General features: G+C 50.4%; 1 protein-coding gene and 1 long non-coding RNA gene across 10 annotated transcripts in view; one reads left to right on the top strand and one right to left on the bottom strand.

The window, feature by feature from the left end:
* Positions 1-496, bottom strand: part of LOC119535044 — a 100,962-nt gene extending 100,466 nt beyond the window's left edge. The window contains exon 1 of the long non-coding RNA XR_005217154.1: positions 155-496. This is a non-coding gene — a long non-coding RNA (uncharacterized LOC119535044). The remainder of the gene's footprint in view (positions 1-154) is intronic.
* Positions 497-1,337: 841 nt separating this feature from the next.
* Positions 1,338-26,895, top strand: part of TNK2 (tyrosine kinase non receptor 2) — a 42,290-nt gene continuing 16,732 nt past the window's right edge. For 2 of the 9 annotated variants that reach the window (XM_037837540.1, XM_037837529.1), the window contains exons 1-3: positions 20,324-20,682; positions 23,911-24,095; positions 25,019-25,115. In XM_037837540.1, the coding sequence (XP_037693468.1) occupies positions 20,605-20,682; positions 23,911-24,095; positions 25,019-25,115 (360 nt within the window). In that variant the 5' untranslated portion in view covers positions 20,324-20,604. Of the gene's footprint in view, positions 2,131-17,865; positions 18,070-20,323; positions 20,683-23,910; positions 24,096-25,018; positions 25,116-26,895 lie in introns of those variants that run through there. The other 7 variants (XM_037837535.1, XM_037837553.1, XM_037837559.1 and 4 more) reach the window with 7 other exon arrangements.

Raw genomic sequence — 26,895 nt, 5'->3', positions numbered from 1 at the left:
CTCTGGTCATGACCTTTGGACGCAATGCCCGCCACAAAGACTGTAGAAAGAGCCACCCTACTCAGTTCCAATGGAGGAGCACCAGGGGGGAGGTCTCCGATTCTAAGAAGCAATTCTGCTGCTGCTGATTTACCATGTAAAAAAAGTCACTTACACCTGGCCTCAGCTGCTTCATTTCCAAACTAAAGAAGTTGGACTGGAAGGTTTCCAAGGGCACATCCAGTTGTTTGTAGTGTGGGACTCTAATCCCAATGTCTCTGCAGTCCCAGAGGCCTAGGACTGGGTGTCATCCACCCTTTTCCTGGGGCCAATGGAGGGTACTTGGATGAAGGGCAGCTGGTCTCAGGACTGTGGCGTTTCCCACCAGGAAAGAGGAACCCTCCTCTTTCCTGCAGTGCTCGCAGGAAGTGGGGTAAGTGAGAACTCTTACCCCACTTCTCAGAAGAGGAAACTGAAGTAATCTGCACCTCACCTCCCAGGCAAAGAAAGAGAAAATTCAGAGATCTGAGTCCCAATGACAATGCAGCTACAGACCTGATCCTAGCCCAGCGGGAAGCAGCCCTGGGCAGTGGAGCTTAGAATCAAAGGCTCAGGGCCAACTGGCACTGTTATGCCTCTACACCGTCTGTAAAATGGGTACAACATAATTGGTTGACCAAATGGTCTCGATCTGATCTCCCTACCTTCTGCTTCATCTCTCCTACCTATGTCAACACAGGACTGCTCAAGCGGGACGGGTGGGGGGAGGGGGAAGAGAAAGATGGCTGTGTGGGGGGATTGTAAACAGAACCTGGCCCTTTAAGGGGGCGGGCCGATCCCCGCCAGGCCCCGCCCCCCAGGCGGCGCAGGCGCACGCGGGGTGCAGGAACCAGGCGGGAGGGTAGGCGCTCGCTGGCTCGCCGGCCGGCTTGCGGGGCCGCAGCATCTGCAGGGGCCGGCGCGGGGCGCGGCGCCCGAGGGCCGACCTCGACGTCCAGAGGCGGGGGTGGGACCCCACAGCCCTCCACCCCCGGTGGACGGCGCGGAAGGAGCCGGGCGGGGGGTGGTGTGAGCGGGCACGGAGGGCAGCACCATCTGGAGGGGCGGGACCGCGCGGCCTCTGGGGGGCAAGCGAGTGCGCTGGGCCGAGCCAGTGGTCGGCCCCCAGCCGGGCGCTCAGCGGGATCGCGGCGGGCTTAAACCCGCGCTGCCGGAGCAACAGCCGCAGCGGGTCGGGGTGCTCAGCTGGGGCCCGCAGCAGCTCCGCGGGCTGAAGCTCGGCGTGGAGGAGCAAGGGGGGGTGGGTCCGGCGGTGCAGGAGGAGGGCGGGGTGGGCCTGGTGGTGCAGGAACGGGGCGGCCGCGGCCACGAGCCCAGCCTGGGGGTGGTGTGGGGGCCGCCCGACGGCGCGGACTGGAGGCGCCCGCCGTGGTGGACCGGCTCCGCGAGCTGGCCTGTGGTGCAGGAGGAGGGGCTGGGGCCCCGCAAGCAGCACCAGGAGAAGTGGGGAGACAGGCCCGCAGTGCAGGAACGTGGAGAGGCCCGCGCCGGGGTGCAGGAGCGGGGGGAGGGGAGCCCCCGCAAGCTGCTGCAGCAGTCGGAGCAGTTTGCGGACGGCTCCTGGGAACGCAGGGAGAGGCTCGAAAGTTCTGGGGAACCGGGAGACGGGTATTGGGAGAGCTGCGGGCACCTCGGACGGGAGGCGGTGGTCCTGGGAGAGTCACTGACGCGCCCGGAGAGACCGGAGCTGGTGGGGAGAGCCCGGCTCGTGGGGCCCCAAGGTCCTGAGGGGGAGGGGCGCCTGGGGGTGCAGGAAGTAAATTGGCTGCCCGGGGTACAGGAGGGACAGGTGGTGCGGGCTGTCCAGGAAACATACCTGGAGGAGAAGGAGTCCCAGGAGAGAGAGGGGCCCCCGGAGGAGCACAGGATCCGAAGGCGTAGACGGAGGAGGAGGTGGTAACCCGCAAGCTGTCTGCCTTGCACCAGGAAGAGGGGAGCGCAGGATGTAGGGGTGGGGGGAGCACATGAGCGCGGTGAACCTGGAAGAGTTGAGAGCCACTGACCGAAGGCAGGCCTGCAGGATCGTCTTTTGCCATCTCACTCTGGGCATCTTCGAAGCCGCGTCTGCCGGGAGGCAGCAGAAGGCAGCAGGTGAGGAAACACAATTCTGGTCTCAGTTGGACGTTGGTGTGAATGTTTAGAAGCAGGAGACTGATGTTACCTCAGGAGAGGATGGTCTCCAAAACTGCCGATGTACTCTCGCCTGTTTTTCAACCTGGGAAGGGAGGAGGCAGAGCAATTTTCAGTAGCAAGGTAGGACACCACTCCCTTTCCCCCTGTACCAGTAAATGCTAACTGGAGTGATGGGGCATCCTCTTAGAGGCTGGACTGGAGGTGCGACCGTCTGGATGGCTGCCAGGCATGGGCAGAGGGAAGGGAAGGGTAACCCATGGCTGGAGATGTAGGAGAGGGGGTTGCCCTGTCACCTGTCTACTCACGGAGATAGGGTTGCCTCCATGTCACAGCTGAGATGGTGTGATTGGCACAGGTTTCCGCAAGTGATCAAAACATTCCAGAAAAGGGAAGTGGGCAGTGGCATTTAACAGAACTTAGTCTTTATCGTGTAACCCCATTGGCCCCGTGAGCTGAGATGTGAGTGTGGTAGCGGTGGCTGGGACACGAGCCTGACCTGCTCCTGCTACGCCTTCTTATCATAGTTGATTTAATGCTGAGGGCCCTGAGCCAAGGCAGATGGGGAGAGCTGCTGGGGAGGCCTTCTGTCTCCACGTAGGACTTTCGACCCCAACCTAAAGGGATGAGTGGGGAGGGGGTATCTATGCCATCAGACTCTGGGCCTTTTCTGTGGTGTGGGCCCTGACCTCTGTCCCGCCCTGGTCAGCCAGAGCCAGCCCTGAGCCCAGCCTAGAGGTGGGCTAGATTTGGCTTCCTGTTGACTACCTCATGGCCTGGATACCAGGCCCACCCCTCATTCTTGGCCCAGGAGGGCTTGGTGGGCCATCTTATGGGGCTGCTCACCTCTTCTGTGGCACTGTCTGGGTTCTTGTTTCCCTAGCTCTGGGATGGGGGGTGGGGTACATAGTTGCTGCCTGCCTCAGGGCCCTAGCTGGGACCCATCTCTGCCCTCAGCCCAGGTGTGGCTCTGAGTCAGATGGCCCCCACACCCCTACCCCAACCAGCCTGTGTGGGGAGAGTGAGCACTTCCCCTTGGGAGCAGGGGGAGTAGTCATGGCGTCCTAGGCAGGCAATTGCTTGGACCTTGCTGGAGGAGCCGGTTAGCCTGCTCTTCATGCAAACCCAAAGCAAACCTGTCTGTCAGCTTCGTCCCACGCCTGTCATGCTGCCACCCCAAACACTTGTACGCTGGAAGTTCAGCTGCTGTGCCCATGGCCTGGTGCCTGGGCCTTTTGGAATGGCCAAAGTGGTTCTGTCTTCCTGGCTTAAGTGGAGAGACTTGTCTGTTCTAAACACATACACACAGACACACACTTCATCCACTTTTTCCTGGTTGACTTTTTTTAATTTGTGGTAGATGAAGGGATGGAGAAACGCTTTGGCATCAGACAGATCTGGGTTGAGCTCTGGTTTTACTTCGTACTAGCTGTATAATCTCGTTGGTCAAGATAATGTCTCTGGGCCTCAGTTTCTTTGTGAAATGGGGAAATACTGGTACCTATTGCACAGGGCTGTTGTGAGGACTGTTGCATGCAAAGCCCTTGGCACCATGCCTGGCACATGGCAGGTGCTCAGCAGATAATTCCTTTTATTACCATCTCTGGGGCTAGACTCAGAGCTAGGGAAGGCTGTCTCCAAAGCGCCGTGGGCCAGGGCTTTTCCTAGTGTTCTGAGCACAGAGGGGTCAGTCCCTTGTTCCCCAGTCTGGTGCCTACCTCCGTGGGTGTCCTGGCTGGCAGATGTTGGGATGGAGAGGTCAGTGCTCCCAGACCTTGTTCTCTGGCCCCTAAGCCCCTGATTATCTGCCTGCAAGTTTTTGAAGGTACATACACTTTTGTATCTCTTGGGTAAATCTCTAGGACTGGGGTGACTGGATCATATGGTAGGTATACATTTAATATTTTAAGAAACTGCCAGACTTTTCCTAAGTGGTTGTACCATTTTACATACTCACGAGCAGTGTATGGGAGTTCTGGTTGCACCACATTCTTGTCAATACTTGGTAGGGTCAATGTCTTTAATTTTAGACATTCTAATAGGTCTATAGTGGTATCTCATTGTAGTTTTTATTTGCATTTTCCTAATAACTAATGTTGTTGAGCATCTTTTCATGTCCTTATTTGCTATCTGTATGTCTTCTTTGGTGAAGTATCTTCAAATTATTTACTCATTTTTTAATTGAATGGCTTGCTTTTTTATATTAAATTTGAGATGTCTTTATATATTCTGGATACAAGTCTTTTATGAGATATTTGATTTGCAAATGTTTTCTGCTGGCTGTGGCTTGCCTTTTTATTCTCCTAACGGTGCCTTCTGAAGAGCAGAAGTTTTAAATTTTAATGAAGTCCACTTTACCAGTTTGTTCTTTTATGGATTGTGCTTTTGGTGTTGCAGTCTAAGAAATCTTTGCCTAACCCGGAGTCACAACTGTTTTCTCTTATGTTGTCTTCTAGAACAGTTTTGGGTTGTACATTTAGATCTATAATCCATTCTGGGTTACTTTTTGTATATGGTGCGAGTTATGAATTAAAGTTCTTTTTTTTTTTGTTCATGGGCATCCAGTTATTTTAGCACCATTTGTGGAAAAGATTGTTGTTTCTTCACTGAATTGCTTTGTTGAAAATCACTTGTCCATATATGCATGGGTCTGTTTCTGGAATCTATTGTGCTCCATTGATCAATTTGTCTGTCTTTATGCCAATACCATACTGTCTCAAGTACTGTAAGTTTATAGTAAGTCTTAAAATCAGGGTAAGATCTCCAACTTCGTTCTTCCTTTTCAAAATTGGCCAGACTTTTTCTAGGTTTTTTGCATTTCCATATGCTTTTTAGAATCAATTTCTACCAAAATAAAAAAAAATAAAAAAAAAAAGACCTGCAGGGATTTTGGTTGAAATTACATTGAATCTATAGATAAATTTGAGGAGAATTGACAACAATATTGGCTCTTCTTGATCCAAGAGCAAGGTATCTCTCTCTATTGAGGTGTTCATTAATTTCTCTCAGCAGTGATTTGTAGTTTTCAGTTTACAGGTCTTTCACATTTTTGTCAAATATGTCCTTAGGCATTTCATATTTTTTGAGGCTAGTAGAAATATGTTTTTATGGTGGTGTTTTAAAAATTTCCATTTCCAATTGTTGGTCATATTGCTCGTGAATCCTACAACCTTGTTAACTGACTTGTTGCTTCTGGTAGCCTTTCTGTAGCTTCCATTGTATTTTCTGCATAGAACATCATGTCATGTGCTAATAAATACAATTTTGCTTCTTCCTTTGTGATCTTTATTTATGCCTGTTATGTATTTCTTTCTTTCTTTCTTTTTTCTCTCTCTTTTTTGCCTTATGGCAGTGACTAGACCAACTGGTGTAATGTTGAATAGAAGAACAATTGCCCTGGTCCTGATATTTGGGGGAAAACATTCAGTCTTTCACCATTAAGTATGATATTAGCTGTAGAGTTTGATAGTTCTAGTTTTTATATTTAGGTCTTCGATCCATTTTGAGTTGATTTTTGTATATGGTGTGAGGTAGGGGTCCTCCTTTTTTGCAAATGGAGATCCAGTTTGTTGAAGAGACTGTTCTTTCCCAATTGAGTGGTCTCTGCCATCCTGTCAGTAACCAGTTGTCCATAAATTTGAGGATTGATTTCTGGACTCTCAGTTCAATTCCATTGGGCTATATGTCTGTCCTTGTACCAGTACCATGATGTTTTTATTACTGTTGCTTTGTAATAAGTTTTACGATCAGGAAGTATGAGTCCTCCAACTTCATTCTTCCTTTTCAAGATAGCTTTAGCTATTCGGGGCCTCTGAACCTTCCATATAAATTTCATAATTGGTTTTACATTTCTGCAAAGAAGGTTGTTGGAATTTTGATTGGGATTGCATTGATTCTATAAATTGTTTTGGGTAGTATTGATATCTTAGTGATATCTAGTCTTCCAATCCATGAACACGGGATGTCCTTTCATTTATTTAGGTCTTCTTTGATTCCTTTAACAATGTTTTGCAGTTTTCTGTGTACAAATCCTTTACATCCTTGGTTCGATTTATTCCTAGATATTTGATTCTTTAAGTTGCTATAGTAAATAGAATTTTATTCTTGATTTTTTCTTCCAGATGTTCATGGCATGTGTATAGAAATGCTACTAATTTTTGAGTGTTGATCTTCTACCCTGTCACTTTGCTTAATTCGTTTATTAGGTTTAGGAGCTTTGTTGTGGATTTTTCAAGATTTTCTGTATTTGGGATCATGTCATCTGCAAATAGGGAAAGTTTTACTTCTTTCTTTCCAATTTGGATGCCTTTTATTTCTCTTGCTTGCCTAATTGCTCTGGCAAGAACTTCCAGTACAATGTTGAATAAAAGTGGTGAAAGTAGGAATCCTTATCTTCTTCCTGATCTTAGGGGAAAGCTTTCAGTCTTTCATCATTAAGTATGATGTTAGCTGTAGGGTTTTCATATATGCTTTTTATCATGTTGAGTAAGTTTCCTTTTATTCCTAGTGTTCTACGTGCTTTTATCAAGAAAGGGTGCTAGATTTTGTCAGATGCCTTTACTGCATAAATTGAGACAATCGTGTGGGTTTTTTCCTTCATTCTGTTAATGTAGTCTGTTACATTAATTGATTTTCTTATGTTGAACCAACCTTGCATACTGGGGATAAATCCCAGTTGATCATGCTGTATAATTCTTTTAATGTGCTGTTGGATTTGGTTTGATAGTATTTTGTTGAGGATTTTTGCATCTATATTTATAAGCAATATTGGCCTGTAGTTTTCTTGTGGTATCTTTATCTGGCTTTTGTATGAGGATGATGTTGGCCTTGTGGAATGATATAGGTAGTGTTCCCTCCTCTTTAATTTTTTGGAAGAGTTTGAGCAAAATTGGAGTTAAGCCTTCTTGAAATGTTTGGTAGAATTGCCCTGTGAAGCCATCTGCTCCTGGGCTTTTCTTTTTTGGGAGGTTTTAGTTACTGAGTCAGTCTCTTTACTAGTAATGGGTTTATTAAGGTCTTCTGTCTCTTCTTGAGTTAATGTGGGTAGTTTGTGTGTTTCTAAGAATTTGTCCATTTCATCTAGGTTATCTAATTTATTGATAGACAGTTGTTCATAGATTTCCTTTTATAGTCTTTTTTATTTCAGTGGTGTTGGTAGTAATGCCCCCTTTTCATTTCTGATTTTAGTTATTTGTATACTCTCTTTTTTTCCTTATCTGTCTACCTAAATAAAGGGTTGTCAATTTTATTGATCTCTTCCATGACCCAACTTTTGGTTTTGTTGATTCTGTTTTTGGTTTGTTTGTTTGCTTTCTGTTTCATGTATCGCTGCTCAAATATTTGTTATTTCCTTCCTTCTGTTTACTGTGGGTTTAGTTTGCTTGTCTTTTCCAAATTCTTCCAGTTTTGAAGTTAGGTGTCAGGTATGAAGTTTTTCATCTTTTTTATTGTAAGCATTTAGAGCTGTAAATTTTCCTCCTGCACTGCCTTTGCTGCATCCCGTAAGTGTTGGTATGTTATATTTTCATTTTCATTCACCTCAAGATATTTCCTAATTTCACTTCTGATTTCCTCTTTAACCCATTGGTTGTTTAAGAGTGTGTTGTTTAATTTCCATATGTTTGTGAGTTTTCCATTTTTCCCTTTGTTATTGATTTCCAGCTTCATTCTGTTTTGGTCTGAGAATATACATTGTATGATTTCAATATTTTCTAATTCATTGAGACTTTCTTGTGACCCAACCATTGGTCTATCACGGAGAATGATCCATGTGCGCTTGAGAGAAATGTGTATTCTGTTTTTGTTGGGTGAAGTGTTCTATATATGTCTGTTAGCTCTAGCTGGTTTAGACAGTATCATTCAAGTCTTGTACATCCTTACTGATCTTCTGACTACATGTTCTATCTATTGTTGAGAGCGGCATAATGAAGTCTTCTACTGTTAATCTAGAACCATCAGTTTATCCCTTCATATCTGTCAGTATTTGCTTCATATATTTTGGGGCTCTGCTGTTAGGTGAATTTATATTTATAATTGTTACATCTTTCTATTGAATTGACCCCTTTATCAGTATACAATGACCATCTTTGGCCCTCCTAACATTTTTGACTTAAAGTCTATTTTATCTGATATTAGTATAGCTACCCCAGCTTTCTTTTGGTTACTACTTGCATGGTATATTTTTTCCATCCTTTCACTCAGCCTGCTTGTATCTCTGAATTTAAGGTGAGTTTCTTGCAGACAGCATATAGTTGGGTCATAATTTTTTATCCATTCTGCCAACCTCTGCCTTTTGACTGGAGAGTTTTAATCCATTTGCATTTAAAGTCATTACTGATTATACAGGACTTTCTACTGCCATTTTCTATTTAGCCTTGTAAGTCTTATACCTTTTTTTGTCCCTCTCTTCCATTAATACCTACTTTTATATTTATTTGATTTTTTTGTGTGTTGTACCATATTGAGTGCCTTCTCATTTCTATCTGGATATATTTTTCATCTATTTTCTTTGTGGTTACCATTGGGGTTAAAATTTAACACACTAAATATATAATAGTCATATTTTATTTGATACCAACATAACTTCAGTAACATGCACATATACTTTTCCTGTATCCCTCTTTCCACCCACCATTTATTTTTTACTTGTTACTGCTTACATCTTGGTAGATTGTATGTTCAAATAACATAGATTTATCATTACTTTTTATGCATTTGCATTTTAGCACCTGTAGGAAGTAAGAAGTGGGGTTACATACCAAGCAATACACTACAATATAAATACTGGCATTTATAATTACCCAAATGGTTACCTTTACCACAGGTCTTTATTTCTTTTTGCCACTCTGAACCTCTTCTACGTCCTTTCCTTTCAGTCTGAAGAACTCCTTTTAGCTTGCTTATAGGGCAGGTCCCTCAGCTTTTGTTTGTCTGAGAATGTCTTAATCTCTCCCTCATTTTTGAAAGAAGGTCTCACTGGATATAAAACCCTGCTGGCGGTTGTTTTCTTTCAGCATTTTAAATATTGCCACCTACTGCCATCTCGTATCCATGATTTCTGATGAGAAATCAGCCCTCCATCTAATTGGGGCTCCCTTGTACGTACCACATTTGCTCTTCTCTTGCAGCTTTCAGAACTCTCTCATTGTCCTTTGCATTTGACAGTGTGATCAACATATGGCAGGGTGTATTTTTCTTCGTGTTTATCCTGTTTGGTGTTCTCTGGGCTTCTTGGATGTGCACATTCATGCCTTTTAAGTTTGGGATGTTCTTTCTCATTATTTCTTTAAATATTCCTTCTGCCCCTTTCTCCCTTTCTTCCTGTATGTAACATGCCCCCCCTTGCTACTTTTTAAAAAGATTTTCTCTTTATCACTAATTTTGAGCAATTTGATTATGATTTGCCTTGGTGTAGTTTTCTTCATATTCCTTGTGCTTGGGGTTCCCAGAGCTTCTTGGATCTGTGTGTTTATAGTTTCCATCAAATTTGGAAAAAATTCAGCCATTATTTCTTCAATATTTATCTATCCCCAACATTTCTCCTTTCTTCATGTTATATGTATACTAGGCCACTTAAAGTTGTCCCATAGCTCATTCATTCATTTTTTTATTGACTCATTTTTTTAAAAATTTCTCATTTTTCTGTGTGTTTCATTTTGGATAGTTTTCTATTGCTGTTTCTTTAAGTTCACCAAGTTTTCTTCTGTGATCTCTAATATGCTCTCATTGCCATCCAGTGTATATTTTCAGGTCACATTTGTAGTTTTCATTCTAGAAGCTGTATTGGAGTCTTTCAAAACAGTATGTTCTTTGTCGTTAACTTTAGAGCATATGACATATAGTTTATAGTACTGTTTTGCTGCGTTTGGTCTACATGATTCTAATACATGTGTCCATTTTGGGTTGGTTTCAATAGATTTATCTTCTTCTGGGTTGCCTGCCTCTGCACATATGGTAGTGGTTTTTTTTGTTTGTTTGTTTGTTTTTTTTGGGTGCCAGACAGTGTAAAATTTTACCTTGTTCAGTGCTATATATTTTTGTACTACTACAAATATATGAATACTCTTGAGGCTTTTTATTTCTGAGATGCACTTAAGGAACTTGGAAACAAATTCGATCCTTTTCGGTCTTATTTTAAGTTTGTTAGGTGGGACCAGAGCAGTGCTCAATCTAGGGCTAATTATTCCCACTACTGAGGTAAGACCCTTCTGTGTATTCACACCCAGCCTAGCTTTTCCTGTCTGACTGATGGGAACAGGTACTTCCCCAGCCCTGGGTGGCACTGGGCTTGGTTATTTCTAATCCTCTTAGGTTGTTCTTTTCCCCAGCATATACTCTCCTCACATGCATGTGATGATTGGTACCCAGCTGAATATTGAAGGGGGGACCCTTTGCAGATCTCTGAGGTGCTCTTTCCTCTGTGATACTCCTTTCTGCAAACTCGAGCCACAGGTCCTCTCAAGGGAGTCCATTGGCCTCTGACTGGGAGGTTCTCCCTGGGCCGTGGCCTGGAAACTCTCAGCAGTAGGATTCACCTTCTTTGTTTCCTCTCTTAGGTATCTCTTACAGCATTTCCTTCATTGCCTGATGTCTTGTATCTTGAAAACAATTTTGTGTATTTTGTTGATGTTTTTTTTTTGTTTCAGGCAGGAGGATAAATCTGGTCCTTGTTATTCCATCTTGGCCAAAGATGAGGATTTAAGTTCCATTCCCTGTTGCCACCTTTCCCATCTCTCAGTCTACCCACTATAGATGTATCTTATTTTTTCTTCAATCTGTTGTCTTGGGTTTATGTTGTTATGATATAAACTGAAGACATTTCCTTCCCCCCCACAACTTTTTGTTCTCCTTGGAGTTGCTTTTTTTGTGGGCTTAGTTTTCTGTATACTTTTCACTTAGTCAAACTCTCAAGTAGTTGCCTAAATTTCCAAAATGTCCGTTTCAATAGGTATTCTGTCACATTCATCTTTCTGAAGTCTCCTCCAGTCTTGTACCCTGCAGCAGCAGGGACTGGCTGCTCTTTACCACTTAGCCTTCCTCCTGGAGTCTCCCTCCAGCATCCAGGGCTTTCCCCTGGAGGATTGAGGGGGGAGGTCTACGACGCTGGTTGGCCATGTGGACTGTGTGTTGTGACCAGATGGGCCATTTATTGGTAACTTCCAGTGTCTGTATCTTTACCTTCTTGGACTGGTCAGGTCCCCAGAAAAGAAACCTCTCATCTCTTACCAGGAGATGGAGACCTGCTCCGTGTCCTGAGAGCAAGCAGAGAAGGGGACTGGGATCGGCATCTATGCCGCATGCTTTCCTTTAATCCCCTTGTTTGGGATGTGGCACCCCATCCTCAGCTGAGCCTGTTGTGCCACTGTCCAGAGACTTCAGTTGATCCTCTCTAGGGAAATCCCTGGCTTCTGCTGGGATTTTGCCCTTTGACTTAGTGTTGAGGAGGGATTGTGGAGGTCTTATTGCTTCTTAAACAGTTTTTCACTAATCCTCTGCATTGTAGCATTTCCTTTCCATCACCTCTTCTTTTTCCAGAGGTTCTAGGGCTGCTGGTTCCTAGGCCTTTTGAGGATTTGGTGGGGTAAATGATCAAGAACTTCTCCTTAGAGTGTGTGATTTTTCTTAAGCCTGTTGTCAGTTGTCACTGGCCCATTTGCTTTCCACCTTCCAAAGTTTTGTTGTGGTTGTCTCCTCTTTAGGGATGTGTGCCATTTACAAAAAATTTTCTTTTTTATTGTAATTTTGTTCTGAGAAGGAGTGAAATTATATGCATGTGAGCAATCTATCATCTTTTCCTGGAAACTTTTTTCCTTCATTAAACTTCCTCACAGAATCCATGAATTCATCCAGCATTCAGGATACATTTAGAGTCTGGTATGGGATATAAGACCACAACCCCACCCTCCAGAGGCCCACATCATTGAGCCAAGCAGTTCAGTGTATAGTCATATATGGACCGAATCCTGGCTATAAGTCTTACTCTCTGGGTGATCCTGGCCACCTCTTCAGAGCCTCAGTTTCTTCATCTGCAAAATGGGAATTATCTAGAATAGTAAAGAGGGTTTTTAACCCATTAGTGAAGAGAACTTTTTAGTAAAAGGCCTGGTACCTAGTGTCTCTGTAAGGCCCTGACCATGACTTCTGCTCCTTCATATTCCTCCAGACCGCTAACCCAGGCTGAGCACATGGTAGGTATATGGTGAGTGGCTGCAGAGAGGGATGGGGTCTGTCCCTGCAGCAGCCGTGCCTCCTGGGAGCCCCGGGCTCTTCCTGCCTCTGTCTCTGCTTGTCTCCTAATGAGGTGACGGCCCCTCCCTGGGCCCCTGACCATCCCCAGTCCCTGACCTTGGCAAGGCTGCCCAACCTTGTCCAGAAGAGAATCCTCCTGGCCCTGAACGGTTGATCTCCCCCAACTCCTAGTATCCATTCCCCATGACAGCTTCTTGAGTGCCTCAGACCAGGTAAGTCCCTTCTCCTTCCAGGGTCTCAGTTTCCTCATCAGTGAAACGGGTGGGCAGGATACAGTGGGATTTAAGTTGTATATCTTGAAGTCCCTGATCTTTTTCTTACTCCTAGATCTGGACCTTTCCCCTCCTGGGCCCTCCAGCCTACCCTGGGTAGAATGTTCCCAGCTCCTGGGGTTCTGGTGGAGACATGGGTCCAAGGGGATGAGCAGTCCCTTCTGCAGAGTAAATGCTCTGCAGTTCACAGCTCTGGCTTCTCCTTACCATGCTTCCTTTCTCCCCCCACCTCCAGCACCCAACAATAGGCCCCTTCAGTTCTGTGCTCTTGCTGAGGGGGTGGGGTGAGGCCCGAGCCGGCGGACAGGGTGACCAGCTGGGCGGCCTCTACTCGGCCACCGGAAGGGCTCGGGAATGGTGGCTGCTGGGAGCTGGCCTGCCTCCTTCCTCCCGCCCGCCGTCCTCTGTTCCCAGGAGTCACTGCTGGCCTTGGCACTGCGGCAGTGCCTGGGAGGGACGACTGCATTGCAGCCCTGGCACCCCAGTGTATGGCGTGTGTGTGCACTGAGACCCAGACAATGGCAGGAATTTACCTTCTGTGGTACACAAGTGGTGTTTGTGTGGGGGGGAGGGATGCTCCAGGAATGTGTTGGGGCTCTCAGTGTCCTGCCTCTTAGGTGTCAGGGCTGGCATGCCAATCTTTAGCTGGTTGTCTTAGTTTGCCAGGGCCACTATGACAAATACCACAGGCTGGTTGGCTTAAACAACAGGAATTTATTGTTTCCTTTTTGGAAGCTATGAACCCAAAATCAAGGTATCAGCAGGACATGCTTTCTCTGGGAGCCTGCAGCATTCTGGTGGTAGCTTGCCAGCAATCCTTGGTGCTCCTTGACTTGTAAATGCATCCCCTGCCTCCATTGCATGGTGATATATGTCTTCTCTGGCTTCCACTGGTTGTGGCTGAATTTCCTCTGCTTTTAAGGACTTTAGCCATATTATATTAAGGCCCACCCTTGTCCAGTTTGGCCACACTTTAACAGCATATTCAAAGACCCTATTTACAGATGTGTTCACTCCCATAGGACCGGGGATTAGGACTTGAACATGTCTTTTGTGGAGAATGTGATTCAATTTCCAATATTTGGTGGAGATGAAAAAGCTTCAAATGCTTTCAGAACCAGCTTGGTACATATGGGGAGGAATTGAGTTCAGTGTCGGTGTCTGTGTCATGGTGTTTAGTGAGAACCTTTCCTCTCTAAAAGGAACACCTCCTTCTTAGTTGAGGGTTGGAGGGGATGAAGCATCAGAGGGTCCCAGTATCTGGTGTGTCTGCCCCTCCTGCACTCAGCCTTCCCACCCTGTTGCAGCTCTCCTGCCCCCTCCTCTCTCATGGGGAGGCTGGGCTGCCTGACAAACCCGGGCCTCCTTCCCTTTAACCCCTGTGGCATCCTGTACCCTAATTCTCCCACCAGAGTTTTCACAGAGAACGCCCATTCAGGTCTTGCCCTCTGCCTGAGGGACCAGCTGAGTTGTTATGGGGTTGGAAAAAGCTTTGTGAGCGCAAAGTAGCTTGGTGGGTTTTGGACAGAAGTGGCTCTGGTGAGACTGACAGCCCCTCTTCCCCTTGAAGGTGCTGGCTTTTCTGGAGTATAAGTAATGGCGAGGGGCAAAGCCAGGGCTGGTGGACGACAACCAGGCTTATTCCTGGAATCCACTGGGAAAGTAAGGTGGCAGCAGCTTAGGGGAAAAAAGGTAGGCTTCCCTTTCTCCAGTGTCTGTCACCAAGGCTTGATGTCCTTTTCAGCAAAGCTTCTCAACCAGGTTTCTTGCCAGGTTCTGCCTTCAAGGTGACAGATACAAACAGATGGTTACTATACAATGCATAAACCACACAGAGGTGAGTGCAAAGGGCTTCCTTGACAGAATTATGTTTTGATACAAATGTTACAGGAGTATTGGCCCTTTAAGGATTGGCGCATGATGGATAAATTTTTAAATTTTGTTCTTTTGGTTCTTTGCCACATGTAGTATTACATGTTTATACTACTCCTGTTTTCAAATTTCACTTTAACCAAACATCATAGGAGCATGGCAAAAAGAACAATTGGAGGTAAGGAATTGGGGATTTACAGCGGAAATGAGGGGTGTATGCAAGTTCATCTTGTAAACAAAGATGAGGAATGTCACAGACAGATTAAAGAACAAGGTATGTTTAAAGCAGGGCAAGTATTTGATGTGGTTGCGACATAGAGACATTTGAAGGGAGTAGTAAGGGGGAGGTGGAAAAATAGGCAAGGAGTGGATCTTGAAGGGCCTTGTATACCAGTAGAGAGTTTAGCTCTGTAAGTTTCAGAAGGATGTAAGCAGGGGAGGGACATCAGGTCTGTGTTCAGATGATGATCATAACTGGAGATGACTGTGTGCCAGTTGCTGTGCTCAGTGTGTTATTCATTATCTCATTGAATCTTCACAGCAGCCCTAAGAAGCAGGTACTATTTATCTCCTTTTTACAGATGAGGAAACTGAGGCTTAGAGGTTGTCATTTGCCCAAAGTTTGCCCAACTAGAAAGTGACAGAGCTAAGATTTTAGCCCAACTCTGACTCCTGATTCCGAGGTTATTGATGGGAGGAATAATCAGGAGGTAGAAATGACTTTGTGGCCTTCCCAGGTGGAGAGGAAGAGGAAGGAAGAGGACTCATGGCTCGGGGACCAGGGGTGAGGTTTCTAGCCTTGGTGGCTAGTGAGTTTGTGATGTTTTCAGTCAAGATATGGGAGCATGGATTAGCAAGTTTCAAGGAGGTGATGAAGAGCTGAGTTTGAACGAGTTTGTGGTACCTGTGCGGCCTCCTGGGTCTAGAGCTGCAGGAGTGCAGGAATGGAGACAGACTTTTGGGAGTGGCCAGTACATGGTGGTACTTGGAACCCTGGGAGGAGAGGAGGTCACCCCCAGGGAGCGGAGCATTCACAAAGAAGAGAAGGAAGGGCGAGTTCAAAAATCTTAGGAAATACCAACAGTTAAGGAGAAGGTTGAAGAAACTTCAGGGCTGGACTCTAGACCTGTGGGCCCAGCACTGCCAGCAACACAGCCTCAGCCTTGCCTGCCCTCAGGACATCCTCTGGGAGGGAGTGGGCCCCTTGTGTGCTGGAGATGGAGAGGGTGTGGACAGCCATGGTGCATGTCTGAATCACCCCCTTCTTCCTTGGCCCCTGGCCAGCCGCCTCCTCAGACCAGCGTGATGTCAGACCTGGCCTGACCTGGAGGTTGCCCAGTGTATTCCACAGTTCCCTCTGGGATGTGGTTCCAAGAGGACCCAGCCTGGCCTTGTTTCAGAAGCTTGGGTCCTGCGCAGAGAGGGGTGAGTTAAGGGTGACAGGCTTGGTGGGGCTGGATAAAGAAGGCCAGGTAAGGCTCTAGTTGGAGGAGGAGCTGTAAGCAAGTCACCCCTCAACCCCACTGGGCTGTTTTTCATCTTGGGCTTGGAGAAGAGGCAGACAGAGGTGGGAGAGGGCCAGCTTGGAGGTGGGGTTAGCATATATTCCTGAGAATACGGTAGCTTGTTTTGGAAAAATCTCTTGGCCGGAAATTGCATGTCATGTCTGCTCCTCAGTGTGGATTTGTCACTTCACTGATGCTGTTGGGGAGCCTGGGGAGGGGGGAGTTACAATGGAGGTAGGCTGGTTGCCAACCCCTTCCGGCACCCTCTAGCTAGGTGGCATGAAGAGATAAGGGGGCAAGCTGTAGACCAGAGGGGGTTGTACATGTGGGGGTGGATGCCCCAAATCCTAGAGGTAGGTGCACCCTGTGGGTGTGTCACAGCTGGGTAGTATTAGAAGGCAGAGAGAGCAGGAAGGAGGAATGGTTTGGATCAGACCCTGCAACCCACCAAGGGAAGGGACCCACTTTTTCAGCTTTGCTTTCTCCACAGCCCCCTGACTTTGGGTCCTTGAAGCTGCTCTCCAAACCAGTTTCTGCCACACGTGCAGTAAGATGCGGAGGAGCTTCTGCCTAGAATAGACCCAGGCATCCTGGACCTCCTACCTGGCGGGGTCAGTCCCCCACCCCAGGAAGGGGCTGTGTGAGGAATGTGAGCCTTTTGGGAACTCCCCCAGTGCCCTCCCGGGGTCTCTTTCTCAGCCTTGAGGCTGAGTGGGGGGTCTCAGCATCTCCCCCTCATCAGCCTCAGTCTGGAAGGGGTGAAGGTGTCCAGATCTCTGCCCTAAATACCTGGTGCTAAGCAGTCAGTGGATGCTTCAGATGCCAATGGAATGAGAGGGTGTTCGTGTGGTACCTTGGGGCTCTGGGGGCTGGGGGAGGTGCCTCTCTGCAGCGGGGCTTCCTCTGCTGGCAGTAGCCCCACTTCAGTGCTGGGTTCGGGGGATCGCTTGGAGGTGACGCGAGCCCTCGGTGGGTACGGGTTGGAGCAGCTTCTGCAGGGAGCCCAGCACTCGAGTCACTCCTCCGAGGCCACGGAGGTCAGCCCGGGTACCCTGGCCCTGCCCTGCGCCCGCCCCCAGGCACACAGCCTTTGCTGTCTTTTGGGCGTGTGGGGGTGGGCAGGCAGGGAGGTGTCAAGGCCGGACGTAGCTGAGGCACTGGGCCAGGGACGGGCCTCGCCGGGTGAGGGAGGCGTGGTCTCCGCGGGAGCCGGAGTGCGGGGCTGCCGTGAGGGGGCTGCCGCCAGGGTGCGGCCGGGAGCCCGGCAGGGGGCCTTCCAAGTGGAAGCTGGGGCAGGTGGAGGGCTAGGCTTCAGTCCCCTGCATGTCAGGAAGGACGGAACTCAGGAACTCGAGTCAGGACGGAGGTTTCTCTTCGGTGGGCTTCTGGGATGGACCTCCTTATCGTGGAATCTGGGGAAGGGGCGGACCTGATTGGCGGCTGTGGGGGCTCTGGGGTCCTGAGGCGGGCCGAGGGGCCCGGGGGAGCTGTGACTCTGGTCGGCGGAGTGGAGCCCCCAGCACCTGGCTCTCTCTGGGGGTACATTCCGCGGCTCGCACGGCTCGGGGAGACTGGATGGGAGCAGCGCTGCAGAGAGGCCGGCGGCTCGTTTGAATGGAGGCTGGGGTGGGGTTGGGGGAGGGGATGGCCGCAGGCCCAGGCGGAGGAGAGACCGCGACCACCCGGGCTTGGCCAGCGAGTGGCCGGATGTGAGGCTGGAAGGTGAGGAGGTGGGGGTTGGGGAGCAGGGACCGGGGACCTCCTCCCAGGTCGAGGCGCTTTAGCAGCCGCTACCCTCTTTCTAGAGAGGATGCTCGAGGCCCAGCCCCCCAGGACGCAGGGCAGTGACGCTACCGGTGCTGCTGGAGGGGCGGGGGCTGCGGCCGCAGCGGTGTCCGTGCTCTGCTTCCCTCCCTGGCCCTGGCTCCGGCCCCGGGAGTTTCGGCTCCATGGGGGAAAGATCTGCTTACCAGCGCCTGGGCAGGAGCGAGGAGGGCCAGCAGGTAATGGGGAGAGGCTGGATGGATCGCCAGGTGCCGGCCCCATCCCCGTCTACTGTCGGAGCCAGCCCTGCTCTATGGGGACAAGATCCTACAGCTGTGAGGCTGGGTAAAGGGTGGTGTGTGCTGGGGGGAGGGGATGTCAGTGGTGGTGAATCACTGACGTTAGCTTCTGTGTCAGTGTCCACAGGTCCCCAGTGATCTAAAACCTCTGGGACCCAGATAGGCTGCTGGGTGGGCTTTCCCCCACATCCCCCAGGAGGCACTGCCAGGATTTGGGTTTAGAGTCTTTTATGGGTACTAAGTCCTTGTGCTTTGGAAGTTCCCCCATACTGGCCTTTCAAATAGGCACATCCAACCAAATCTGCCTGTTTGCTTTGGAAAATGTGGTCACTCGATTTATGGGGTCACTGTCTCTCCCGTTGGGCACCAAGCACTTTCTCTCCTGGCCGGCAGAGGGCAGTAGCTGACAGGAGAAAGGGAAGCAGGGGCAGGAGGGTTGAGGCAGAAAGCGGGGGTGGTGGTACTCTATTCTCCTGGGCTGGGAGATGAAGTCCTGGACCTGGGCCTGAGCTCTGACCCCCACCCTCCACCCCTGCTTTTCTGCATCTCACAACTTCCCAAGGCTAGATTGCTGGGCAAGCTTCTAAGGTTGGTTTTTATGGCACATACAAGGGAAGGGTCAGGCATTGAATCTGGTGGATTGGGGGCACATCTTTCTGGGGGTAGCTAGATATTCATCTGGCCAGTGTGACCCAGTATACCCCGTCTTGTGGTAGAGGGGGTAGCCCTGCTTAAATTGTCCCCCTGAAGCCAGGCCTCTGATTCTCCTTCAGGGTAGTACCTGGTGGGGGGTAGGCTGTAGGCTTCTCTGAGCTGTGGTCATGGTCTGCCATGGTTTGGGGCAAAGTGAACTCCAGTGTGACCTTGGCTTGACCTCACTTTGTCCATTAGCTCTAACACTGGCCTGCAGATTGGTGATTCACTTGGACTGAGGGGAGGTTGCACCTGGCTGGCTCCACAAGCATTAGGTGGTAGGTGACAGGGGCTGGTTGCTAGAGGTGTTCCCCCACCCCCACCCCCAGACCAAGAAATGGCTGTCCCTTCAGGCACTGCCAAGGAGGTCAAACACTGAGAGAGGCCCTGGAAAGAGAGCCTGGGATGCTGACTCCCCAAACCTCTGCCACTCCAGCTGCCTACCCCACCAGCCAGCTGAGTCCCCCTGGCCAGCTGGACAGGGACAAGAGAGCAGTGTGCAAGAAACAGGGGCTCCCAGGGCAAGGGTGGGGGGTGCTGGGGGAGTCAGAGAGGACTTCCTGCAGCTGTCAGGTGTGTCTGGGGGCCATAGCAAGGAGGGGGGGATGTAAGAGCAGCTGGTGCCCTTTTGAGGAGGGGCAGAAGGATCATTTGTCAGCTCTAGGAACGTGGGGGGCCCATGGAGGCTTGATGGAGTGTCTCCAGGCCTCTTAAGCTGGGATTGTTGTCTCTGTGTGGGGTGACATAGAAGAGCCATCTTACAGCCTGGGTTCCTCCAGCTCTGGGGTGGGGACATTCTAGCAGTGGGTTAGGGGCATGTTTGTTTGTTTGGAGGGGGTTTGGGACTTTGGCTAGCTGGACTGGGGAGGAGGCACCCTGAGTGTTGTAGGCAGCAGACAAGGCCATCCCAGGGGAGGGGGTGGAGAGCCTTCACCCCCACCCCACCCTCTTGGCTGGTCTGCCCCACTCTGGCAGGCTGCCGGCCTCCTATTTCCGTCGGGCACCAGGGTAACAGGGCCACATTAGGGTCTGAGCCAGGAGACGCCCAGCCAAGGCTGGGACTGGGGGAGGGGGAGGGTCTCCCCTGCAGAGTCCAGGGAGGACATTTTAGAGTCCAGGTCCCCAACTCAGGCTGTGTTCTAGCCCCCCTCTGTCCCAGATGAGCCTGTCGGGGGGCCTGCAGCCCTTTTGTACATTGCTGCCCCTTCTTGTACATTGCTGCTCCATTGACATAGCCCCCACTCCCAAATCCCAGGAGTTGTCTGCAACTGTGGGGGCTGGGGTGGAAGCCAGAGACAGGGGGCCTTGTGTATGGGGCGGCAGGGGGGCAGCGCGGGTGGTTGGGAGGAAGAGTCCCCCCGTTCCCGCTGCTCTCTTGGCAGTGATTCAGAAAGGTCCTTTTTCAGCCAGTGTCAGGGCTGCTCGGCTGGGGAGGGAGGGAGGCAGGAGGGAGGACGGGCAGGCGGGTGGGGGAGCCAGGGAGGAGGGCTGGAGCTGTGACCACTGCACTGGAGAGAAGACAGAGAAACGGGACAGAGACTTGGGCTGGAGAAGAGCTAGCCTGCTCCCTGCCAGACCAGCTGTGAAAACTCCACCAGGCTTGCAGCAGAGAAGGGCACCTACCCTGTTCTTCTGCCCCCTTCCCCACCCCCAGTGTGGGATTTGGGGGGCTCCTGGGGCAGACCCCTGGCCAGCTTCCCCTTTGGGCAAGCCTGAAGCGCTGCTCCTCCACTTTCTGGGGCCAGAGCCCCAGGGGACCCATTGGGGTCCAGCTCCGTGGAGATGCCGGCGGCCTGTCGGTTCCCTGGCCTGGAGCTCTCCTTCCCTCTCCTGGCCAGACTGCGGCGACACCTGTACACAGTGAGTAGGGGGCTGGGGGCGGGCGGTGGCTCCTCAGAGCTGGCACTCTGCTGAGGGGCAGAGGGCAGGACTGAGAATGCCCAAGGGACACCTCCAGCCAGGGCTTGTCGGGGGTGGCTTTGGGCCGAGCGGCCTCACCTCTCCGCTGCTGCCTTCTTGCTGGCAAGTCAGAAAAAGTGTGCAGCGGCGCAGGTCAGGTGTGTGCTTGTGCACGCCAGCCACGAGAGCCACATGTGTCAGACACGGGTGCGGAGTCCGTCCTGTCCTGGGGCCAGGCACACGCAGAATTGAAGACCAAGCAGGGTGGGGGCTGCGGGCAGGAGCTGCAGCAGTGCGCTGTGCTTCACAAAGACGCGGTGGGGGAGGGGAGGGGACTTGTCCAGGGTCATCCTGGGCTTAGTGGCGGTAAAGTTATACATGACCTAGGATCCTGAGTCCCTTCTCACTGGGATCCCAGTGTTCTTTCCAGGCTTCCCCCATAAACCCCCACACAGAGCAGCCCTGTGCTGGGGGTTGGGGAGCAGGGGAGGGAGCGTCCTGCTGGCTGAGCGGGCGGACGAGGTTTGCTAGCTGGCGTTGCAGGGGGAGAGCTGGACTTTCTAAGTAGCCTCAGGCGAGGGGCCTCTGGGTCTCCCCCAGCCCTGAGCAGCCAGGGCTCAGCTTTAAGCTGTTCCCAGGGGCTGCCTCCTACCCCAGGGGAGGGCCGGGGTGGGGAGCCTGGAGTCCCTGGACTTTGGGGATGGGGAAGAGGAGGAGGGGGCCCACAGACCTCTTGCCCTGGTGGGGGCTGGGAACCCCTCTTGAGTCTGAACTGTGTAGGGGGTGGGGTCACTGCTTGACTGCCTAGCAGAGTAGTTTTCACAGTGTACCTGTGGGGTTTTCTTCTGGAGAGCAGTGGCACCCACCCTCTAAAACATCACACCCTCTTTTTTTGGTGACATGGTTTTGTTGAGGATAAACAAGTTAATATGTAAGTGCTTAGAACTGTACTTGGCATATAGGATGAGCAGTAGAAGTGCTAGTTGTTTTTATTGTTAACCATTCTTAAATGAAATTGAGATATAACCTGATTACTGTGTGTTGTGTATGTGTGTGTATAGTAAAAAAAAAATCAGTATGATGCCAAATGTGACGTAAAGAAATGCCAGATTGACACCTTTTTATGTATTCTACTTTGTCAGTACTTCGGTATGACTACATGAGGTGTAACAAAGTAGTCAGTTGCTAAGACCTCAGGTAGAACTGCTACAAAGGGGACATCTGCAAAAGCTGACTGAGAAGGGTTTTTAAAATAATACAGGTGGGTTGCAACCTTCAGTGAGGTTTTCCAAAATAGTGAACAGGTTGTGCTATGTTCTGAACAAAGCAAAGTCCTGTTTTCCTCAGTTTCCACACTAGTTCCATTCCAGGAAAACTGCTAAAGTACTTTCTTATTGGTGTGTAAAATAGAATTAGGTTATAGGCTTAGATGATAATAAACGGGCTTTTCCTTTGAATTAATTGAAAGTTGTGTAGGATTTGGGGCCATGTGTGAGACTGCTGTGTTCATTTCCAGATAGTTCTTGTTCCCCACTAAATGACACTCATGCCAACCCCCCCCCCAACATTGTGACAACCTAAAATGCCCCTTAGGGGGTGTGTAGCCCTTGTGAGAGCCATCAGAGTAAAGGGTTGCAGCTTAAAGTTTGAAAACCACCCATCTGCTCCAGCCCCGTTGGTGAAAGAGCCAGGGCTTGAACTGAGGCCTTCTCATTCCCATTTGTCACTCTTTGTACTGCCCTGAACTGCCTGGGAAAGTCTGAACTTCTGGCACTGTGTTGGCAAGACGCTGGGAACTGTGGGGGCAGGAGGCTCACGCCGGGCCCGGGCTGTGAGTGCAGCTTCTCTTAGTATAATGCATGGTGAAAGCTGGGGCAAGGCCACCTCTGCGATGGGGAGGCAGGGGTCGCCTTGCCCCTGCAGGGCAGCTGGCCCTTTCCCTGCTGCCCTCTTCCTCGGAGGGATCGAGCTTGGGTCAGGGACTGGCCTGGTTAAAATGCTCAGCTCTGAGGATAGGGGTGGGCTTGGCATCTGGTGGGCCAGGCTGCTCAGCTTTGAGGGTGCCACTGGCCTCTTTGTGCCAAAGAGAATGCAGCTCGGAGGCTGCTCGCTGGTGGCCCATTGGCTGACTGTGGCTGGCAGAGGTGTTTTGTTCGGTCTGCACACTGTGTGTGTGTGTGTGTGTGTGTGTGTGTGTGTGTATTTCAAACTTGACTTAGTTGACAGCATTGAAAATCAGAAAGATATAATGTTCAGTGAAAACAAGGAACAGAACAAAGGGGATAATATGTAAATATTTGTGTGGAGGGAAAGCAGAGCCTGGAAGGACACATAAAAGACACTGATGGCAGCTGGCTTTGGGCAGGGGCGCTGGGTGGTTGTACAGTAGGGGAGGGAACGAGACTTGAGACCGTAGGCTCCTGTGTGCCTTTTGAATTTTTTACCATGTGCATATGTTACCTTAAAAAAAAAAAAAAAAAAAAAACTAATGGCAAGATTTCATACATAAATCCAGATTTCCATTTCTTGAAAAACGGGGAAGCTTTGATAACGCTGGGCTACAGTCCTCCGGGACAACCACTGTCAGGAGCTGCCTCGTTTAGAGGGTGTCCACAGGCCCACCCAGTACCCGCCTCTCCCTCTTACTGTGTGCCTGCTCTGGCACTGTGGTAGTCCTGTGGAGTGTAGGGTTTGTCCAGGAATGTTAGGCGTTGGGAGGAACCCAGCTTAGTGCTCATCTGGTCCTCCTGAGGTCTTTCCCTGGGGCCCATCAGTTCTGGGGAGCCCATGATGGGTCTCAGGGGATACTGCACCCCCAAAAAATTTTTTATTAAAACTTCATTGGTGAGAATATGTGCATTTTTCTGGAGAGACAACAGCTGTCATCAGATTCTCAAAGGGCTTGTGACCCCAGGCGAGTTTTAAGAACAGATGAGAGAACTGAGCACAGTGATACGTATCTCAGGACACTCGGCTTACAGATTGCAGGGCTTGGGAGAAAAACCACACTCCTGACTCCCAGGCCAGGGCTGTATACCAGCCACCCAATTTCTACCCTTGTTGTTGGCAGGAAGCGGGGAGGTGGGTTCCAGGGTTCAAAATGTGGGTGGGCCTGCAACTCTCAGGGGTAGAGTCCCCTCCAAGCTCCCTGTGTGCCTTGGTCCCTGAGCGCTCTCCCCCTCCCCGCAGAGGCTGGGGAGTAGCAGCATGCAGCCCGAGGAGGGCACCGGCTGGCTCCTGGAGCTGCTGTCCGAGGTGCAGCTACAGCAGTACTTCCTGCGGCTCCGCGACGACCTCAACGTCACCCGCCTGTCCCACTTTGAGTACGTCAAGAATGAGGACCTGGAGAAGATTGGCATGGGCCGGCCTGGTAGGTGGGGACATTGCGCTTGCTTGTCCTCTCCCCACCAACCCTTCATATCCCTTACCCTCAAGACTGTGTGAGGAGCCCTTTCCCGCTTTGTCCTGAGAACTCTTGCTGCCTGTGCCAGAAGCCCCTGAGGTGGGCTGGGAGTAGGTGCACTGAGAACAATTTGTATTTGTAAAGAAGGAAATCTGGCTTGCTTAAAGGTCTGGCAAGTCAGGGTTAACTACAACCCCCTTTTTGTTTGTTTAGACATTTGTAGACCTTGCCTCGATTTCCTTTGTAAGTGTAAAATTGAATCTGTTCTGTTCACTATTCTAAACATAAGGGGTCAATGTCCAGAGATTTGTGTAGAGAAAGGGAGATTACAACTCAGCGTGTTAAATTTCTCTTAGTCTCTTGTCTGTCTCCTTCCCTTTCTCATGCACAAAGATCTGTATAAGTTTAATTCATCTACCTTTGTATTTATTCTAAAAGTAGTGGTTGCAGCACTTAGAAGTCTTTGTAGAATATTAGAAACTTAGTGCATTCATCTGAAAGTAGCTAAATAGGTAATAATGTGCTAAATTAGACACTGACGTTTGTCATTTTTTGGCCTGGATAGTTGGTGCCTGATACAGTCAGCTTAAGAAAATTTTATGGGAGAAAAACTCAAAATTGAGTAAAGTCTATCTATTACCTTATTTTTTCTGAGAGTCAGGCGAAGACCACTACTGTTCAGTTTGGGTGGTTAAACGCCTCCATCCAGTTTGAGAGCCACTGCCTAGGAGTAGAACGTAGCGACCACCTGGTTCACTGAGGCCCCTGGTTGCTTTCCCTGGTGTCACGGTGCTGGGCAGTGTCTAGTGGGGCGCCCACCCCAGGGGTCCGAGGAAGCCTGCAAGATAGGAAGCAGAGTTTCGGGGTGGGAGGGAGCATGGGCTGCCTCGGCAGCACTGGGTTCTCGTCTCTCCCTGCAGGCCAGCGGCGGCTGTGGGAGGCTGTGAAGAGGAGAAAGGCCATGTGCAAGCGCAAGTCTTGGATGAGCAAGGTGAGGGGGCAGGGAGCGGGGTGCTGGGGGAGGCCTTCTCTGATGCCCGTCCTAGGAAACGTCCCCGCATGTCGCGCTGGGTTCCCTCCTCCTGACAGGGTACTTGTAGAGCTGCCTGGCAAGTGCCTGCCTCTGCTGGAAACAGACTGGGGGCGGGAGGGGGGGCAGCCTGTGTGCTTTCTCTACATCCCCTCCCGGTGTCTGGCATTGCTATACATGGAGCTCACAGACAAGTGCACCTTAACTTGAGCCTTTGCCCTGAGTGTCGGGGGCTGCGCCCAGTGTGGGGAGGTGGGGACATGGCTTCCTTCCCCCCCCACCTCTATCCTGTAGAGGATTTCTCTGGTCATCTGGCCCTGTTGACAGCTTTCTTCCCCACAGCCTGCGACCCCCTCCCCCCTTGCCCTAATTTGGAGCTGTGGTGTAGTGAGTCCCAGCTCTGACTCAGTGGAACTTTGCCCATTGTCTGGAAGACAATGAGGGAGGAAGTGAACCAGCCAGGGCCTTCCCTCCCTGCTTCTGGCCTCTGGGCTTGGGAGGGGGAAGGAAACAGGGCAGAACAGCTGGACTGGGATTGGGCAACAGAGATTTCCTGGCTGAGATCCGGGCAAAGGGGCTGCCTCTTGGGATCCTGTGGCCTCTTCTGGGGACACCGTTCTAGCTCTTTGCCCAGGTTTTAAGGAAGAATAAGTGTGTCGGGACTTGCGGATCTGCTACTGACAGGCTTAGGTCCCTCTTCAACTTCAGTCACAGCTTCTGTAAAATGGTGCCGGCCCTACTTGCCGGCTCACCTCACGGAGCTCTGGGGGGGATCCCCCGAGTTGATTGTTGAACCTTGCTTGTAGACATGAGGGATTCCACTTAGTGGGAGGAAGGACAAGGAGGAGAGCCAGAAGAGGCCCTCAGATTTGAAAGACCCCATAACCCATAAAGAGAAGGCTCTGCCAACCTTGGGGGTGGAAGAGGCCAAACTGGGCAGCCTGAAGCCAAAACTCTAGGTGCCTTAGTGGAGGTAGCCAAGCCACACTGACCAGGCCAGTTCTGACCCTCAGGGCCTCCCCCTCCAGTCCCTTGACTTTGGGCCCCCTGTTCCAGCCCAGGCCTCAGAGTCCCCTCCAGTTTCCCTTCATTCTCAGCCCTAAGTTCTGAGTATCCATCTAGAAGCCTAGTTGTCTTCCCAGGTCCTTCCTCAGCAAGAACCAGCTTTGTGTGCACAACACACACACACACACACAGTTGAACCTCAGACTAAAATTATCCTCTCCCCTGGGCAGGATGAAGGGCAGCCGACTCCCCGGGGAGGGTGCAGACAGACAGCGCCAACTGGTCAACCCAGAGCAGGGGCCAGGGCTAAAAATGGACAGGGAGGTGTTTGTGGAGGGTCCTTCAGGCTCCTGCCCCTTCTCCTTGGGTTAGGGGCTGGAGTCTGTGCTGGGCCGGGGGTCCAGGGAGGGGTGGGCAGAAGGACTGGAAGGAGATTCAGACTGTAGCTTCCTCAGGGGCGGATGGTTCCTGGAGCAGCTTTGAGCTATCCCTGACCCCACAGCTGGGTGTGAGGCCACAGCAGCCCCAGGCTGCCTATCTGTCCGTCTGTGTCTGGCACACACCCTGAGGCCACGCTGAGACTGTGGGTTTAGTTTGGGGGTGTGGCCTGGGGGGAGTTTGGGTCCCAGCCAGGCTGCCCCTGGCAGTTTGGCAACACCAGAACCAGTCTGGAAGCCTAGCGGGGTCCACCAGGTAGACTGTGGGGCAGGACCGGGTGACTGGCCCTGGAGCCTCA

The sequence above is a fragment of the Choloepus didactylus genome, chromosome 1, assembly GCF_015220235.1.
Source record: "Choloepus didactylus isolate mChoDid1 chromosome 1, mChoDid1.pri, whole genome shotgun sequence".
NCBI lineage: Eukaryota > Metazoa > Chordata > Mammalia > Pilosa > Megalonychidae > Choloepus > Choloepus didactylus.
The sequence above is the reverse complement of the archived record's forward strand: the minus strand, read 5'-3'. Positions and strand labels throughout refer to the sequence as shown.